A 19,142-nucleotide genomic window follows, 5' to 3' on the forward strand; every position below is an offset into this window, starting at 1 on the left:
CAGTTGTGCAGATATGGAAGTAATGGTTGCCAACTGCCCATTTTAAAACTAGATCCTCTCAGTATGGATAATACGATTATGAATTCTAGTTACTTTAAGCACCACTTCTTGATTTGGTTGGCCAATAACAGAAGCAATACATTCACCAAATGGACTACTTGCCAGTACTTTGATAAGTGTATGAGTGCTGCTAACTATTTCATTGTGAATCATAGAAATATCTAGATAGTAGAAAGGTAATCCTCTAAAAGTATATAGGAAGTAATAACTAACTAAGAACTCATCACCAACATGAAGTATGTTGTAAGCAACTTTATATCTAGCTGGCTTGAGATCAGTATTTTCTCTTAAATATGTAGGTTCTAGATCATCAAGTTCAATATTGCTAATATCTGCAAGAAGGTCATCTATTCCTAAACCATCAGTATTATCACTAACAATTGAGAGAGTTGAAAGCCTAACTTTCTCTCTTGCTTGCTGAGCTGTTAACCAATCAATATGTATTCCACGATAGTTAATAAGTCCCATTTCAGCAAATGTATGTTGTTGTCTTTCTCTTGAAGCAACTGGCCAGAAGGAGTTTCTCTGACTAGGAACAATAGTGATGTTTGTGATATCTCTTCTCAGAACAACTTCAGATTCAAGAGGACCACTACTAGTAGCATATGTAAGAAGAACAGTTGGGTGTCCATTGAATGTAAGATTAGAAACAACAGTCATCATATCCTCATTCTTTTTCAACTTTTTAGCTATTCCTTGTTTCTTCTTAGTTGTTTTATTGAACCAATGGCAGTAACCAAGAGAATGTTCTTTATGGAAGTAAATACACAATGTATGTTTGTTATGAATCTGATCAACTAGTGCCATCCATTGCTTTTCATAAGATGTTGCAAATGTCCTACAGTTATGAAGAAACTCAAGAGTATTAACAATTAAGTTTGTGTTCCATTCTACTTCCTTCAACTCAGGAGAGTGAACAGTAAGCTCAAGTCTCATTAATCCTTCATTCCTACACGCAACAAGTGTTTCACCAAACTGTTGAGAAGTTGGCATTACTAGCTCTGATAGCTTAGAAGTAAGTTGATTGCGAACTTCACCACTTTCTAAGAGTTGAACAAATTTATTATACAACTTGTTCCTTATTCTTATCTCATCTTCATCAGTAAACCAGCTAATACAGTTTGCTCCAACTTTATTTTCATCATCAAGAATATCTTTGCTACTGATTCCATTATCAAGAAGAAATTCCTTAACAATAGCTCTAGAAGAAATATTTAGACAATCCATGGTAATATCATAGTTTTGAAGAAATACATGTTCTTGATGCATCCTAAGAAAGATATCAGTTAGTGCAGGATCAGCTATTGCAACATTTGGAGCAGATACTTTATACACAGAGACGTTACCATTTGTCACACTTGTGCTGCATCTTATATATTTAAAACTATAACCATCACCAAATACTCTATGCAATCTATCAAAAGGAGTAATATTGTGAAGTTGATCCATTAGAGTATATGAGTCAGGAATCTCAACAACACATGAATCCATAAAGATATCAGATTGCTGAACAAATCCTTGCTGTTCAATGCCATTACTAGTATATCTTGCATCAGATATATCAGGCATATTATCTCTATTCTTCAACTCAAGTCCCAAAAGGGAGTTAAGATATACTCTTAAGGAGGCCATTCACAAATAAGAAAGTTTAAAGAAACTTAATATCTTGTATCAGAATAACCAAGTATTAAATAACAAATCAATTACTAGCAGTTGAAAAATATTTTAAAAATCAGAATGTTTAGTGATGGCCAAAAAGATTTTAGCAACTAGATTAACTAATAAATAAAAATATAAGAATAGACACTTCTCCGAAACCCCCTTTGGCATCCTGAAAAATTTCAGTTGATTTCTCGGGACGCAGCCTGTATCTCAGTAGAAGCATATTAATTGTGTATCAACTGAAATTTTTCAGGATGCCGAAGGGGGTTTCGGAGAAGTTCAAAAAAAACAAAAGAACAAAAAGTTTTACAACTTCTAATTACTTTTTACTTAGTTTAGTGATTGTGAATGACCTCCATTATTTATAGTTTATATTAGTAATTGGTATAAATATATTCTTATTTGATTATTCTTTTATAAGATTCTTAAGCATTTTAAATTTTCTATCTTTAAATAACTACTATAGTAAGAATACAACATTATTAGCTAGGATATCTAGAGTTGGAAAACAATAAAAAAAAAATAATAAAAATAATAGCTTAAATTGTATAAGCTACTACTAAGATATAGGCTGGGTTATAAGAAATTAACTAAAATTTTTAGGATGCTACTAGGGGTTTCATAAAAGTGCCTATTTTAGTATTTATATAAACTAGTAAATAATTTATATATTATTAATTAGTTATTCTAATAAAAAATGATTAGTTCCTTTAAACTTTCTTATCTATGAATAACCTCTAGTACTAAGTATTATATACCCTATTAGAAGTTAGTCTGTAATTCTAAGTTTTATAATAATATTTTATTTTATTTAAGTTTTTCTATTCTGATACTAAATATAGTGCTTCTCTAAAACCCCCATCAGTATCCTAAAAAATTTTAGTTAATATATAATTAGTATGCTTTTACTGAGATAGAGGCTAAGCCCTACCCAATTAACTGAAATTTTTAGGATACTAAAAGGTTTTTAGAGAAGCACCATATTTGGTATCTTTTAGTTCTTTAATATTTTTGTTGTTATAATATTTATATTCATTAATAAATATTCTTGATTTTTAAAATATATATTTGAATTAGTAATTGATTTCTATACTACTAATTGATTATTCTTTTATAAGATATTTAAGTAGTTAGAACTTTCTTATATTTAAATAACTACTATTAGCTATAGTATTTAAGGTAATGTATTGGCAAAATTGGATATAGTTAATAATATAATCTATCCTTATGCATTACTATGGTTATTGTTTTGGCTATTGCCTTGATTATTGCCTTGATTATTGCCTTGATTATTGCCTTGGTTATTGCCTTGGTTGTTATCTTGGTTATTATTTTGGCCATTACCTCCTACATTTCCTTGAATATAATCCTGGGCTACACCAACAATTGTATCCTGGATAAGCTGTTTAACCCTAGATGAGGAAAAAGCTGCTCTAAACCTGCTCATAGTTTTGGATAGGTTTGAATAGAGAGTATAATGTTCTTATAAAAGAAATGGCATATAAGTAAAACTAAAGTTTATAATGAAAAATGTATTGTTATAATACTAAGATGAAAAATTTATAAGAAGTAGGTTAATATATGACTATTTACGGAAGGAGTGAATGTGTGATATCTACCATAGATAGGAGAGGAGCAGGGTATATATAGCCAACCTCATGTGGCTACTCAGGATAGGGATTAATAGTATGCAAACATTTTTGAATGGCATTGCATGACTAGGACTCTCACTACAAAAACCAGCAGAACTGCTTAGTGCCTGGCTTTCCAGTTCCCTTTCTTTCTTTTTTTTTTTTGAATAGTCTCAATACTACATATTCGCAACCAACTACTGTTCTCTTTTTTTTTATACAGCACCGCAGTTTATAATAAACTGTACTTCTAACATAGAGAATTGCTTTTATTGTGGGCCTGCAAAGCTACGCGACTGTCTCTTTTGCTCTCTTTCACTTCCTTTTTCACTTTCTATTTCTCAATGTGATAAACACAGACTCCATTATTGGGAAAAGGTGTCAGAGTCACAGCGCTTGCGCTAATAGTGGAATAAGTGAGAGGCCAGAGTCACTGATGACAGAGTTGGAAAACTATGAAGGCCATGTGGTGAGTGGAACCACACTGGCTTGCGGCGCAAGCTTCACTCATTTTATTTGTAATTGCATATCAGGGTACAACTGTGGGGCACCTCATGATTGTTAGGTGTGCTATGGCTTTATGGTGGCCACTATTCAGTCTATGTCAGCCATAGCTATCTCAATCAGTATGTCACGATTAGCTATATAGCAATGTAGGTATGCTGAAGAATAGTATTGGATATTAGCCATAATTAAAAAAATATATTTATGGCTGGCCTGGCGTAGAATGAATGCGCCAGGCTATATACGAGTTCGAATGCATCGCACAAATTCGGTCATGGAAGATCTAGAGCCAAAACCATAGCGCCAGCACTATGGTGTAAAGAAGAGAAAAGCGAGCAAGCTAGGAAGCTACTTATAAAGAGAGCACCAAAATAAAGGCTATGAGGTGTGATTCTTCAGCTTTTTTAGATATTCAGTTAGCTTCTCGACTTCAGAAGCAGGGGACGGGTGTTCATAGCCATCTGGGTATACTCTGTCGATATTCCACTTCTTGCTGTACGCGTTGGAAAAGTCGATCAATTTGACTTCGTCTCCGTTCACCATGATATTCTGTGGCCCCAAGTCGCCATGGACTATCCCTTGATCGTGAAGGATTTTGAGCGCTGCAAAGCATCTGCTCTTCCCTACATCCGATAGGCTGTCTACTATCGGAAGCTCCTTTCCGTCGAAATATTCCGAGACTAGGCCATTCGCTGTGACTCCGAGGTACTCCTGTATATATGAGTGCCTAGGAAGGAATTTCATTCCAATCAACGATTCAGCGATGAGAGGCAGCACATTGTCTTCGTCGCGAGCATATTTCACAAAGACATCCCTCCCCTGGTATTCAGCCCTGAAGGTCAGAGTGCCAGAAAAGCAGCGCAGAAGCTTCTTGTTCGTCAAGTCTTCTTCTTTAATGATGTGCATGTGGATATTTTCGAAACCAGCCTTGGTCGGCTGCGGTATGCTGTGTATGCCCTCAGTCAGTCTCATCGGCCAGCGAAACGTGTATTCTCCTTTAGGATACCTGAGGTAAATGAAGCTCGTGATATACATCTTCAGCATCACAAGCCGGCTGCCAAAATCAACCAGTCTGCCATCCGACTCGATAATGGTCCTCATTGTGTTAGCTATGAGAGCGCAGGTCCAGTTGGGGGGAGGGAACTACTAAATGTTTGGCTATCTAGCGAACAGAGAATAAAGGTGTGTTGTAGACACGATTGCGACTTATACAACTAATAAGCATAAAGAAAAACAAAAACAAAAACCACATACTGGTACAGACTGTTGTGCTTGTATAGTGGGGAACTGTCGGGTTGCGTAAGCACACGTGATCCTAATTAAGGGACTGAGAATAATATTAACACATAATTGAAAGTCTTGCGCTTGTGATGTGTGTTTACCTCTATATAAGACAGATGCATTTGTTTGTACTTTGGTTAGTATAACTGGTCAGCTGGCTTTAATAAAGTAGATATGATAACCAAATATTGCAGCACCATAGTAGGGCTTTGGTCATAGTACTAAATTTATATAAAATTAGAAGTATTAATAACTAGCATTGATATTATATCTATAGATCCTTAATATAATTACTACTAAAACAAGTATAGTAAGATATTTACTTTAAGCTATTAGTAGATAACTTACTATAACTTCTGAATAATACTAGTAACAGTAAGGACAAAATCCTTAGTTAGCTTAAAGAACTATATAAATAAACACATGCTTTCAAGCTATCCTATATACCAATAAATGTTCTATTTATAGTAATATAGTATAGAGGTTATTCATAGATAAGAAAGTTTAAATAAACAAATAACCTTTTATTAGAATAGATATTTAACAAATTATAAATCATTTACTAGTATTGAATAAGTATTATATAACTAGATTATTCATTAACACCTAAAATAATAATAGCAACTATATTAACAAATAAACAAAAATACTAAAATGGGTACTTTTATAAACCCCTATCAGTATCCTAAAAATATCAGTTTGGTTTCTTTATAACTTAGCCTATATCTCAGTAGAAGAATATTAATTGTTTATTAACTGAAAATTTTTCAGGATACTAGTAGGGGTTTTATAGAAATACTATGGTCACAAAGGAACAATATGTTTTAGATGTTTTAAATATCTTTCTACCTAGTTCAGTAACTATAAAGAACCTCTTATATAGTGGCCAGATAAGCAGTGGTGCTTTACCTTCCAAAAAAAAAAAATTAGGCCAAGCTGCAGTCCTTATGTAAAAGGTGTGCCTATATTCCTAGTGATAAGCATATTAAGCCTAGAAAGAGCATAGGTATATGATAATTTTACAAGAGGTTTTTGCTAGCAGGGTTTGTGGGCTACCAGCTCAAGTCACTCATATACTTGTTGCTGTGAGCTACCTAAGCAGGCGTTGTAGCTTAGTGGTAAGAGGAACTTGTGATATTTTAAATAAGTAATCAGACTGTATGGGCATATGTCTGGTACAGATTGCGCCCAGCACTCAAATGGTACCAACTGAGTAGCCAGAAGGCACTTTACTGCTCTGTGGTAGCAAAGGCCATGTAGCAGGGGATAAGGCATGCACATAAAGTTATCGATATGTCAATAATTAGGTGTTATTCTGCACAGCCATGTTCCTACAGCAGTGCATTTGCGTATATCGACGACAAACAAGAGGACAATATCACGGCTATTCATGGCACCAACAATACGCCTTGTGTGCAGCAACCCTTCCTGTCCAAATGCAGGCCATGCTGCTGCATTTCTGTGCCTGAGCAGATGCCCCCCCCCCTTAACACTGGACACCACCAAAGACTGGTGCCAGGGATCGTCACAACCTGCAGTGCGCCTAGTCGGCTAGGGTTGTGTAAAACGAGGCAGCCCACAGCAATCCTGGCACTGTTGCCAAAACATGGGTTGATTGTAGCAGCGGTGTGCCTCGGGCTCACCGAGCAGCACCTTTTTCATTGCTTGCGCTGATTCCGACTTTGCCATGCTTGGCTCGCAGTGACGTGCCCCAAGTTTTCTGGACATGCCTCGTACGACAGCTAGTGTACTCCACACTTCTCTGGCACTAGGTGGGACTGTTTTTTGGGTGGTTTATTTCCGACGCCGCCAACCTGAAACATGTAGAAGCACAAAGCACACTAGGGTGATCCCGGAACCATAGCAGCAGAGGGAGGTCTCCCGACATTTTCCTTTTTGGTATCAATCGAGAAGCCGATCGGCAAATGCGCTAAAAATGCAGCGAGCGCACAGGGCAGCAGTTTCTGACCCGGTCCTGCTCCCCTCCCGGGCACCACCGGGCCAGGGCATGCTGTTTTTGGCAGCTCGCCTTTGTCGCATATGATGCGGGAAACAGGGGGAGACATGAAACACTGCCTGGCGTTTTGCCGAGACTCAGCGACAGGTTCGCACGCAGGCAATTAGCGCTGGCTAGTCGCCCCGCCACTCGGTCGCTGGCGAGCAGCAGACGCGGCACCGGTCGCCCGCGCCACTCCCTTGCACGCAGACCGACGCCTTTGGTGTCTGGGAGCAACTGCAGTGAGAGTTATTTTATTTTTTTTCGGGGGTCCTTATCGATCGGGCTGCCGCTTTGGCAGTGGATCGTGGGTGGTTGATGTATGCGAAAAGCGGTCTCCTCCATCGATAACAGGCGAGTTTTAGGCTCAGACCACCTTTTCCCTTCTGTGGATATCTTTGTCTGATCCAGGAGACGCGGCTGGCGATATCGCAGCTGGGTGGAAGACTGGAGCCTGTTCCACCGCGATGCAGTGGATGCAGCCGTGGATATTTCTGCCTATTGCGACATGTAGAGAGGATATTTGTTGTCTGGTGTGTTTTATTTTGCATGGGTCGTGTCGGAGCGTGGTGGGCAGAGGGGGAGCGGGACATTCCGGGTCCCAGGCCCAGCCCAGTGCCTGCCATGCACGCCAGTCACTCGTGTTTCATATGCTAATTTGCAATTGCTTGGCCACTCCCCCCCACTTTGTGGGCGAGGCACAGCACGCAAGCGAGGGGTGGAATTAGTTTTATGCTGGGACTGTGCCTTCCTGTTTTAGGCAGAGATAAGGCCAGGATGCGCTGCTGCTGCTGCTGCTGCTGCTACTGCTACTGCTGCTGCTGCTGCTTCAGGTGGGCAGAGCTGCATGTGTGCGTAGCAGTGGAAGCCGGAGTCTCTTGCTGGGTGGGCCAGACAGTGCCTGGTTCATGGAGCACCGGGTGTGTGTGGAGGGGCAGTGTGCTGCCGTTCTTGCCCCCTGTCTCTCTCCGCAGAGGGTGTTTGTTGATATTTTTTCCCACCAGCCTGCAAGCAACTGCACAGTTAAAGGCACAGGGCACTGCACAAAACCCGGGTCAGCAGCTATTAGCCGCTATTCTTATCTCTGTCGTTTGACACGAGGACGCAAAAAGAATGGCAGCACGGAATCGACGTGGAGTTGGGCAATCCGCCTTCCTCTTTGGCCCCCACCGAATTGCGGGAGAGGCAGACAGAGGCGGCCTGAGCACAGGCCATCTTGCCAGGACAAACGAAAACAAGGGGCTCGCCACGAGCCCTCGCAGCCCAGTTCCGGTATTTCCCACCAGCGCTGCTGCCCCCTTGCCTTAGTGGGGCTGTGGCCACGCGGATGGAAGAAGGCGGGAATTTTTTTTATTCTCCTTGCCCCGTGTAAATGTGACTTGCTTTTTTTTTTTAGTTCTCGGTGCGATCGCTGCTGCCCCCTGGCGCCGGGCCAGCTACGGCTGGAGCAGCCTGCCCAGCACAGTGCCCATATGGGGGTTTGTGGATTGCGTATAAAAGGCCCCGCGGCCGCCATCGGTGACAGGTCTCGATAACATCACAGCAATTTCATCAAAGCAACCCCCAAGCTTCGTGTTTTCTCCTATATCTTTCCTGTACATTAACAACCTCCCCTCAGTCTCTTCTTCTTCTACTACTACACACAGCCACCAACACAGCAATGGCTTCGTCAAATATTAACACTGAGGGCATCAACTACGAGGGCAAGATCCGCCGCAACCTGTCGCCGTCGCAGCTGTACGAGGATGCGCTGCGCTACGAGCCCGGCACTGCCATCTCGTCGTCGGGCGCGCTGATTGCCGAGTCGGGCAAGAAGACGGGCCGCTCGCCCAAGGACAAGCGTGTTGTCGAGGAGGCATCCACGGTCGACGACGTGTGGTGGGGCCCGGTCAACAAGAAGCTGTCGGAGGAGTCGTTCGCCATCAACTACGAGCGCGCAGCCGACTACCTCAACACGCGCGAGCGCCTGTACGTGTTTGACGGATTCGCCGGGTGGGACCCCAAGTACCGCATCAAGGTGCGTGTTGTGTGCGCGCGCGCCTACCATGCGCTGTTCATGAACAACATGCTGATCCGGCCGACCGCCGAGGAGCTGGAGAACTTTGGCGAGCCCGACTTCACCATCGTCAACGCGGGCCAGTTCCCGGCCAACAAGTTCACCAAGGGCATGACCAGCAGCACCAGCGTGTCGATCAGCTTCGAGCGCAAGCAGATGGTGATTCTGGGCACCGAGTACGCGGGCGAGATGAAGAAGGGTGTGTTCACGGTGATGCACTACCTGATGCCCAAGGCTGGCGTGCTGTCGCTGCACTCGTCGTGCAATGAGGGCCCCGCTGGCGACGTGTCGCTGTTCTTTGGCCTGTCGGGCACCGGCAAGACGACGCTGTCGGCGGACCCGCAGCGCCCGCTGATCGGCGACGACGAGCACGTGTGGACCGAGAGCGGTGTGTTCAACATCGAGGGCGGCTGCTACGCCAAGACCATCGACCTGTCGGCCGAGAAGGAGCCCGAGATCTTCAACGCGATCCGCTTCGGCTCGGTGCTGGAGAACGTCATCTACGACCGCAACACGCGCGTGGTGGACTACACCGACAAGACGATCACCGAGAACACGCGCTGCGCGTACCCGATCGAGTACATCCCGAACGCCAAGATCCCGTGCGTGGGCGGCAACCCCAAGAACATTGTGCTGCTGACCTGCGACGCGTTCGGCGTGCTGCCGCCGGTGGCCAAGCTGACGCCTGCGCAGGCCATGTACCACTTCATCTCGGGCTACACCGCCAAGATCGCCGGTACCGAGGAGGGAGTGACCGAGCCCGAGGCCACGTTCTCGGCGTGCTTCGGCCAGCCGTTCCTGGTGTGGCACCCGGTCAAGTACGCGCAGATGCTGGCGCAGAAGATGCAGGAGCACAACGTCAACGTGTGGCTGGTCAACACCGGCTGGAACGGCGGTGCCTACGGCATCGGCAAGCGCATCTCGCTCAAGTACTCGCGTGCCATCATCGACGCCATCCACTCGGGTGAGCTCGAGCAGGCCGAGTACACCAACTACGGCGTGTTCAACCTGCAGATCCCGACTGCGGTGCCCAGCGTGCCCGCCAAGGTGCTGGACCCGTCGCAGGCCTGGGAGGGCTCCCCCGAGGAGTTCCAGGAGACCATCGGCAAGCTGGCGCGCCTGTTCCAGTCCAACTTCAAGGAGTACGCCGACAAGGCCACCCCCGAGATCATTGCCGCGGGCCCCCAGCTCTAAGCACCACCACCACCACCCCTTAGACCCACTATCTTAATCCCCCTGTGAATTTTTCTCTTTCGTCTCCTTTTCTTCAGTCAAATCATATCTCTCAACCACACACTCCTCGCACCGCCGGTTGCAGCAATGTCTCGTTTAGGAAAGGCTGCCGGAGCCAGTGGAACGGGCCAGACCGGAACCGCACAGCCGTAGCGCCCCTGAGCTCGGTGTCGGAAGTCTACGGCAGGAGAAATTAACTGACGCGGAGACTTTCAGGTGCCAGCAAACTATTCTCCTTGCCCTCCAGAGATTGTCCGCCCTCGATCCATGTGAAATGGAGCACCTATGCTGAATAGGTCTGCCAAGCACGACTCGCTGCAGGTTCCGTCACTGGTTCTGTGTGCTGCTGCTGCTGCTGCTGCTGCTGATCAGCTGCGGTGGATGCCTGGCCACAGTCATTGGTTCTGTGCTGCACACAGCCCTGCTTACGTCGCACCCCCTTGCTGTTGCTGTTGCTGTTGCTGTTGCTGTTGCTGTTGCTGTTGCTGCTGCCGCTCGGCATGACTACCAACAAATCCACACAAGCAAAGTGTGAGCACAGGCTCTATCGTCTACTGCTGCATGACCGCCAGGACTTGTGCATTTCGCTGCCTACCTGGTATCCCATTGCGGCAGATCCACTTCTGTGTCTGTGTCTCTGCCTCTGCCTCTGCCTCTGCCTCTGCCCTGCCTTTGATGCTGCTGTTGTTACTACTGCTGTTGCTGCTGATCAGCTGCGGCAGTGTCAGATTTTCTCCTGCGTCTGTCGCCGACTCAGCTCTACACTCATTCTGATCCCAGGCTGGACAAATATTAACAAGTGCGTTGTGTTTGGTATTTAATCCATTGTGTATCACACAAACATACTGTTCACTTGTATGATAGCTGAAGGCCGTGAGGGACAGTGTCTGCCTGAATGCACATGCTGTGCGTTGATTGTATGCGAGATAGGACAGCAATCCATGCCAATGAGATACAGAAATGTATGCAAAACTTGTAGTTTTACTGCTGCAATCGTGATCCATGAAAGAGGAGCAAAGTGAGCATGAACACAGATGCGGTTGTAAACAATACCTACAGTGGCTATAGCGTATCAAAAAGCCAGAGAAGAACGGAGGTGAAAGCGTATCACTCCTGATTTGCCTTTCTCCATAGTACCTGGACTGTGCGCCAAGCAGTGGGATAAACACTATGTGAAATCATTAGGCTCTGGTGCACTCTTGCCTCCCAGTCCAGCACCCTAAGCCATGATTCCGTTTTTACCAGTATCCCTAATTCCGCGCTCTCCACAGGTTTTCCTACGGTTGTTCTCCAGTAAGAAAGCGACTGGGTCCTCCTACCGGTATCTCAACAGGCAGCAGCGTGATCCATTCGTCAAGCAGGCCAGGCTGAACAATACCGGGCACGCAGCAGCTACAAGCTAATTGAGATGCTTGACAAGCACAAGCTCCTGCCCAGCGCCCACAACATCTGCGTTGTGGATTGCGGAGCAGCGCCTGGCGGCTGGAGCCAGGTGATTGCGCGCCGTGTCAGCCAACCAAAGGACATGAAGGAGCGTATAGTGGCCGTGGATCTGCTGGACATGCGGCCAATCGCCAATGTCAAGTTTATCCAGGGCGACTTTCTTGAGTCCGGACATTAAGCAGCAGGTGGTGGAGGCACTGGATGGGAGGAAAGTAGGGCTGATATTGTCTGATATGGCGCCGTCGTTCACCGGCCACCATGCGACGGATGCAGCAAGGACCATGAATTTGTGCGAGGACGTACTGCAGTTTGCTGACGAGTTCTTGGGCTACGGCGGGTGCCTGGTGCTCAAGTTCTTCATGGGCGGCGGCGAGGCCGAATTGCGCAGGGCACTGAAGGAAGGGTTCGAGAAGGTGGTGGTAGAGAAACCCGATGCGTCGAGAAAGCAGTCGTCAGAGCAGTACTTTGTGTGCATTCGCAAAAAGGCCGCTGATGACGGGTGAGGTCTGAGCGTTATGTGCTGTGAGATCAAGGGGGGTGGGGAGGGGGATGCAGATGATGCAATGTCTGCAACTCGACATTGATTGTCTGGGTATCCCGAGGCTGTGGTTAGAGGGAGCTAAAACTTTGTTAGAGCGCACAGCCTTTTTTCTCGGCTAGTTTTGTCACTATACCATTTTTTCTTTTTATATTTTAAAGGCAATCCGGTTTCAATTTTGTTCGTAAATGCCCCGTTTCCTCAGTCGAGCCGGAACTCACATTGACGACCTGGAACGCCAGCTCGCGCGCGTCGGCTCTGCAGGCAACGACGACGGGTCGGACAACCAAGACGAGGAAGAGGAGTACAGTGACTCGCACAGCACATCGCAGGCAGTCGAGACCTCAACCCTGCTATTGCCTAAAAGGTCCATAGATGAGCCGGCCAGCTACAACAGCATCAGCAGCGTCAGTGTGCGGCCAAGGAGGCGGCGATTCAGACGGCGTGTGTCGGCAGATGCACCACGGAAGCTCGGCACGTGGGACGGGGTGTTCATGCCAGTGATGCTGAGCATCTGGGGCATCCTGGTTTTTGTGCGCATGGGGTACTTTATCAGCCAGGTCGGCATAGTCGGCACTGTAGGCGCCTTTGTCGGCGGCTACACAATCACTACCATGACAACACTGTCGATTTCAGCCATCTCTACCAATGGCACGGTCAAGGGCGGCGGGCCATACTACATGCTGTCGCGGTCCCTGGGCCCCGAGTTTGGCGGAAGCATTGGGCTGATGTTTTACGCAGGCACGCTGCTGGCGGGCGTGCTCAACGACGTTGCCTTTGTGGAGCCATTGCTGAACAACTTTGGGCAGAATATCGGCGACGTCGCGCAGGTGTTTCCGGAAGGCAGGTGGTGGTGCATCCTGTACAACTCTATCCTACTGATCTTCTGCACGATCGTGTGCTTGACAGGCGCACAGATGTTTGCCAAGGCCTCGACGGCCCTGTCGACTCTGATCATTGCTGCTACGATGTCGATGTTTGTGTCGTTTTGCGTACAGACTCCGTTTGAGCACGAGGAGAAACACATTCGGTATACAAGCTGGAGCATGGCGACGTTCAAGGAAAACCTATGGCCAGACCTTGCGCCAATCGCTGAGGGCAAGTCCGGCAGAGACACTGGGCACAGTGTTTGGCGTGCTGTTCCCTGCGTGCGTTGGTATCATGGCGGGTGCCTCGATGTCGTCGAAACCTGCGCAAGCCCGGAAAGTCGATCCCCAAAGGCACGCTGTGGGCCGTCATCATCACGTTCTTTTTGTACATTGGCGTGGTGATGATGCTGGGAGCCACCACGCATCGCAGCACGTTGCGCCAGAACTTCAACGTGCTGCAGGAAATCAACGTTGTGCCCCTGCTGATACCCATCGGTGCAATCACCACCAGCGTCACCAGCACTCTGAGCGGGCTGCTGAGTTCTGCCAGCATCATGCAGGCAATCGCCAAGGACGACCTGTTTGCGTTCCTGCGGCCTTTCAAGCGTGTTGACCGTAGCGACAACCCTGTCAATGCCATCATACTGACATACGTGATCTCACAGCTCGCGCTGCTTGCCGGCGACATCAATGCGGTCGCCCCCTACACGACCATGTTCAACCTGATCATGTTTGGTTTTGTCAATCTGGCGTGCTTGGTTCTGAAGCTGGCTGCATCGGTGAACTTTAGGCCGACATTCCATTACTTCAAGGCATGGACGGCATTCCTCGGCGCATCTGGGTGCTTTGCGGTCATGATTTTTGTCGACGCAATCTCAGCGCTGGTATCGACAGGCGTGGTTATCTTGCTGTTCCTGTATGTGCACTTTACATGTCCGCCCAAGCCCTGGGGCGATGTTACGCAGAGTCTCATCTACCACCAGTGCCGCAAGTTCATGCTCCGCCTGGATGTCCGCAAAGACCACGTCAAGTTCTGGCGCCCCCAGATCCTGCTGCTGGTACACAACCCGCGCAGCTCCTTCCATCTGATCCGGTTCTGCAACGCGTTGAAGAAGGGCGGACTGTACGTCATTGGCCATGTCATCAAGGGGGATTTCTACGAGTCGCTGCCGGAAATGCGTCAGCAGGAGGCTGCCTGGATGCGCTTGATCGATTTTGCTCAAGTCAAGGCGTTTCTGAATCTGGCAGTGGATACCGACGAAGGCGCTGGTGCCCGGTCCATCATCTTTGGCGCTGGGCTTCGGCGGCATGCGGCCCAATATTGTGGTCATGGGTTTCCTGAAGCTCAACCAGCAGTGGCCTAGCAACAGGCAGTCGGACACTGGCACGATCGATGATGTGCTGCTGCCGACTGATGGTATCAAGCTCAACACGCCAATCGAGCCGCAGGCGTATCTGCGGATCATCGAGGATGTGCTGCTAATGGGCAAGGCCATCGGAATTGCATATGGCTTCTCCAAGCTCGGCCTGACTATGCCCGATGCACACTCGCTGGTCTCTCCGCAGTCCTGGTGGTTTGGCCCGCGCAAGCATGCCCGCACGTCGTCCCACAAAACCAGATATATTGACTTGTGGCCGATCCAGATCGGCACCGCCACAGCGGTATCACGGTCGTCAGACCACAGCACGTACTTTGACAAACTTTGACTCGTACGTCATGGTCCTGCAGCTCGGCACCGTGCTGCACCTGGTGCCGTATTGGAACCGGAATTACAAGCTGCGCGTCATGTGCTTTGTCGAGGACGAAGCCGATGTCGAGGAGGAAACGAGGCGGGTGGCAAAGCTGCTTAGGGACTTGCGTGTTGAGGCCGAGCTGCGTGTGCATTTCCTGAGGAATGCAGGAATCATATCGTACGATTCGGCGGTGCTAGAGTCACCGATGGTGGCACGCGATGCGTCTGCGTCCAGTGTGCCGCCGAATGCGCGAATGGCACAGTCTGAGAGGCCAGTACAAGGCGTGACGTTTGCATCGCCAGTGCAGCCGCCACAAGAGCATGTAGCAGAGTCACCACAGCTCGGCTTCAGCATGCGTGTCAACCTGCCGATGCCCATGCGGTACGAGTCTGGCCGTTTGGGGGCCGACAGCTCGAGCAGCGAGTCGGATTCAGACTTTTTGTCGGACTGCGAACCCGCCACTGGCTTGCGCACACCCCTGCAAACCGACGATGACGATGGGCCCGCGCGTGCGCTGGCACGCTATGCGACCATCTCAGAAGGCGACAGACGATCGCCCGCCAGTGTCAGTCGCCGTCAGCAGCTGCTTAGCCTGGGCCTACGCGTAGAATCAGGGGCGGATGGCCAGGCGGACAGGCAGCCTGGTGTGGATGCGCCGCCAGTCAATATCCCGACCGCAGACCACAACGTACAGCTGCAGGCGCGCCGCCGGTCTGACGGCTCAGCTGTGCTGACAGATTTCTACACCCGCGCACTAGCGGCGCTGAACTCCAACCCGCATCAGCAGCCGCCAGTTGCACCTGTTTCGACGTCGCCGACTCTGCCGCCGCACCCAGCGCAGCAGCAGCAGACAGAGTTCAACGATATGCCGACGCTGACGCAAAACCGAATCCTAAATGAGCTGATTCGCCGCGAAAGCAAGCCGTCAACCGCACTGATCTTCACGACCTTGCAGGCACCAGAATTAGGCGCATCGCAGAACGCACAAAAGACCATGGATTATTTGACTGAAATCGACACGCTGGCACACGACTTGCCGCCGGTCTTTTTGGTCCACGCGACATCCCTGACTGTCACCACATCGCTCTAAAACCAGTGTTGATCTGTAGTGTTGGGAATGAAATGAAATATATTAGCTTGAAGAATAAACGACAGACGTATAAAAGTGAATAAGTGAAACGAATGAGGCGAACGAAAAGACATGTAGAGCTTGTTGGTTACAACAATTCAAATATGGCCCTCCGGTTGTCCAGCATGAACTTGACCACCTTGGCCGATCTCCTGATATCCATTGCCGCATTGACCGGGTCGTCTCCCGACGGAATGATGGTTGGCCCAAACACGATTCCCAGGTTCTCCGAATTCATCATGTTGAACTCCTGGAACGCCTGCACCTTGTCGAGATGTGCAACCAAGTAGTTCAGGATCTCCACGTTCATCCTGGGCAGCGCCCGCATCGTGCACACCACCACATTGACCATATTCTCCTGTGTCCTGCTGCGGCTGCTGGTCGTCCTCGAACGGGAACATTCCCAGGAGCGTGTCGCGGTGCGGGTGCGGGATCAGACCGCCAGGCAGCTCGCGCAGGTACATCTTCAGCACACTTGTGATATTGTTGATGTCGGCTGCATTGGCACTCGGCTGCAGATCCACATTGTCAGCGTCGAGGTTGAATTCGTTCCGCAAGCGTGCGACCTGCGAGCTCTGGCCCGACTGGCCGGTAGATCCCCTCGTTTTGGAGCCCAAACGCCTCAACCGCCTTTGTGCACTTCACGATTATCAGGGGGATCGCGTGTCCGTCGCGCTCCACTTGCGTCGCCAGCGGTACCCCAAAGATTGTCTTTGGATTTGCATATGTCCGTGCAATCGGTGACTACATGGGTGGGGGGCAAGAAAGCAATTGAGCATGTTTGTTGGTGATTACCCGGACCGTATATAAGCGATCTGCAGGATTTTGCCATGTGGCTGCATAGCCTACCATCTCATATTCCTTGTACGGGATGCTAGTCCGATCGACGCGTCCGCTCTGGTGCGCCGTGAATCGCAAAAAGTTATCCAAATCCGTCTTGCTGTCGATATCCTCGATCATCTCCATCATCCCCGGATCGCCATTCGAGGGCTTCAGCGTCAGCGCATCGGCCAGGACTGCGCATTCGTACGCGTATGCGTATTTGCCCAGGCTCCACTTTAGGCACTCGTCGACCTCCTCGATCAGACTCATCACGCTGGCCAGGATCTTGGGCAGCTGCACATCGTAAAAGTCGCGCCTGGATTGCGTTGGTGCTGTTGAGCAGCTTGCGGTAGTTGTTGTTGGCGACCTTCACTTTCACCTCGGCCTCTTTGCCCATGCGCTCGAGATTCTCCTGCACCGTGCCTTTGTGCTTGCTGAATATGCCGGTTACTGCATTTCCCATGTTGCGCGACTTTGAGGTGGGGGCCGAGCCCGTGCCTGGCCCTGCCCACACGCCAACCGCCGACGCGCCGTCGCTGCGGCTGTTGCCGGATTTTATCAGCAGCTTCTCCCACTCACTGCTGTATACCTCGTACTTGTAGCGCGCCTAAAGCGGAGTGCTGGGGAGAGTTAGCTGGACGCCCTCTGTCAAAGACTCGCTATCGCGCATTAGTGTGTACGCCTTACCTTGTCCAGCGCTGCCTCGATGTCCTCAATAGGACTTTTGGTACCGCATCTCGGTCTCCTTGAGCTGCCTGCGGATCTTCTCCTTCTCCTTGACGTAGCTGCTCAGGTCATCGGACATCTCCGACAGCGTGATCGAGAACTTCATCCGGTTTGCTGCCATCGTCTCGTGCACCTCCACCAGCCTCTGCCATGTCGCCTGGTGCGAATTATCGCGCGCATGCGTCCGGTCCATGGTCTTCAGCGTGTTTAGGACCACCTTTTGCAGATTGCGGCTGTATTCCTCCTCGACCTTTGCCCGACTCTTCAGAAACGCCACCGACTCCTAATAACAACCGCGTATTGTTTTTGAATGGCCTCTGCATGACCGGTGTAGAGCGGCAGCACACACATAGGTCTGGAAAGTACTTACCTTGCATGACGCGAGGCTCTGTCGCGATCTCTCCAGCAGCATTCCAAGCCCGCCCTACGAGTGTGAGGATGCAATCAGAGAATGAATATGCGGGGACGCGTAGGTTTTAGGGACGCCCATTGCCCATCCTGGATTGAACAACACGGAAGGCAACAAAACAAGCGCAGAAATATGCGAAAAATGCTGGGAGCAGTAACTGAAACAGGCTTCGTGTTCCTTCTGCAAGTGCACCGTACTGCTTGCTACACCAAAAGCGCCGGGTGTCTCTGTAAGACAAGGGGAGGGCGCCAAGTGTCTCAACAACTTACGTCGATTTCGGTCAAATCCACCTGTGTTGCAGTGTTTTGTGCCGCTGGTACTGCACTACCCGGGCTTGAATGACTCATGCCCGGTACTGGTGCTGCTGGTTCATGGCTCAGCCGGCCAGTAATGCTGGACCCAGACGACGCGACACTCTCCTGGGTCTGGTGCTGCGGCTGGCTGCGGCGGCTGTATCGATGATGCGTTCTGGAACCCGTTGTTTATTGTTGCCATTGCGTTGAGGAAATGGGCGGATTGGAAAAGCAAGGGAAGCTAAATAGTGGATGAAAGCAGGGACGAAGAAAGCTGGCTCAAAAAGGAAAGACAGCAGTCGCACAATCGACACCTGGAAACACCATGCCACCATTTGGCTGAAGGCAGATTCCTGTGGTGTCGACTCTGAGAAGCGAGCCGCGGCTCGGCCCGCTAATGCTGCACTCCTTGGCACAAAGCGAGCCGGGTCCTAAAAATAAGGCAGATTGAGGGAGGCAAAGGGAACAGTAGGGCAACTGCAGCCTTTACTTTGCGAGGCACAAAGCCTTGGCGGATACAAATATAACACTGAATGGTACCAAAGAAGGCTGCTGTGGTGGTGGGCGGATACATGTGCATGTCCATCATCTGCCTGCAGCCATACCTTGGGCGGTGGACATGTTCGCCACATCATGGGCGATAATCGGCCTTAACCCGCGCACCCACCACAGATAGACAAACAGCCTGTGAATCCGAAGTTGAGCGCCAAAAATCTCTGATACCCACCGAACCCGAGTCCAATCCACCTTTTTTTT

The 19,142-nt window shown here is 48.9% G+C and overlaps 7 protein-coding genes across 7 annotated transcripts; 4 read left to right on the top strand and 3 right to left on the bottom strand.

Annotated features, from left to right (window-relative positions):
• Positions 1–48: 48 nt before the first annotated feature.
• DL89DRAFT_308830 (uncharacterized protein) lies at positions 49–1,629 on the bottom strand (the record flags this gene model as incomplete). The annotated part of the gene is made up of 1 exon (XM_040890937.1): positions 49–1,629. The coding sequence occupies one exon, from the start codon at positions 1,627–1,629 to the stop codon at positions 49–51; it is 1,581 nt and encodes a 526-aa protein (XP_040746267.1).
• A 1,315-nt stretch (positions 1,630–2,944) lies between these two features.
• Positions 2,945–3,320, top strand: DL89DRAFT_265101 (uncharacterized protein). Its single transcript, XM_040886515.1, has one exon. The coding sequence runs from the start codon at positions 2,960–2,962 to the stop codon at positions 3,140–3,142; it is 183 nt and encodes a 60-aa protein (XP_040746268.1). The 5' UTR covers positions 2,945–2,959; the 3' UTR covers positions 3,143–3,320.
• A 695-nt stretch (positions 3,321–4,015) lies between these two features.
• On the bottom strand, positions 4,016–5,094 carry DL89DRAFT_265102 (kinase-like protein). Its single transcript, XM_040886516.1, has one exon. The coding sequence runs from the start codon at positions 4,956–4,958 to the stop codon at positions 4,236–4,238; it is 723 nt and encodes a 240-aa protein (XP_040746269.1). The 5' UTR covers positions 4,959–5,094; the 3' UTR covers positions 4,016–4,235.
• A 3,524-nt stretch (positions 5,095–8,618) lies between these two features.
• On the top strand, positions 8,619–10,545 carry DL89DRAFT_84975 (ATP-utilizing phosphoenolpyruvate carboxykinase). Its single transcript, XM_040892159.1, has one exon. The coding sequence runs from the start codon at positions 8,795–8,797 to the stop codon at positions 10,382–10,384; it is 1,590 nt and encodes a 529-aa protein (XP_040746270.1). The 5' UTR covers positions 8,619–8,794; the 3' UTR covers positions 10,385–10,545.
• Positions 10,546–11,632: 1,087 nt separating this feature from the next.
• Positions 11,633–12,498, top strand: DL89DRAFT_265106 (S-adenosyl-L-methionine-dependent methyltransferase). The gene is made up of 2 exons (XM_040886517.1): positions 11,633–11,775; positions 11,965–12,498. Exons 1-2 carry the CDS (start codon positions 11,650–11,652, stop codon positions 12,367–12,369), a joined length of 531 nt encoding a protein of 176 aa, XP_040746271.1. The 5' UTR covers positions 11,633–11,649; the 3' UTR covers positions 12,370–12,498.
• Positions 12,499–12,542: 44 nt separating this feature from the next.
• On the top strand, positions 12,543–16,172 carry DL89DRAFT_265107 (uncharacterized protein). Its single transcript, XM_040886518.1, has 4 exons — positions 12,543–13,531; positions 13,603–14,549; positions 14,638–14,935; positions 15,003–16,172. Exons 1-4 carry the CDS (start codon positions 12,593–12,595, stop codon positions 16,095–16,097), a joined length of 3,279 nt encoding a protein of 1,092 aa, XP_040746272.1. The 5' UTR covers positions 12,543–12,592; the 3' UTR covers positions 16,098–16,172.
• On the bottom strand, positions 16,113–17,678 carry DL89DRAFT_265108 (Rho GTPase activation protein; the record flags this gene model as incomplete). Its single annotated transcript, XM_040886519.1, has 6 exons — positions 16,113–16,501; positions 16,530–16,720; positions 16,764–16,880; positions 16,986–17,252; positions 17,326–17,565; positions 17,646–17,678. Coding segments are annotated over 6 exons (1,125 nt in total), but the record flags the coding sequence as incomplete, so codon positions are not given.
• Positions 17,679–19,142: the final 1,464 nt, after the last annotated feature.

This window comes from Linderina pennispora (genome assembly GCF_002104995.1).
Source record: "Linderina pennispora strain ATCC 12442 chromosome Unknown DL89scaffold_2, whole genome shotgun sequence".
Taxonomy (NCBI): domain Eukaryota; kingdom Fungi; phylum Kickxellomycota; class Kickxellomycetes; order Kickxellales; family Kickxellaceae; genus Linderina; species Linderina pennispora.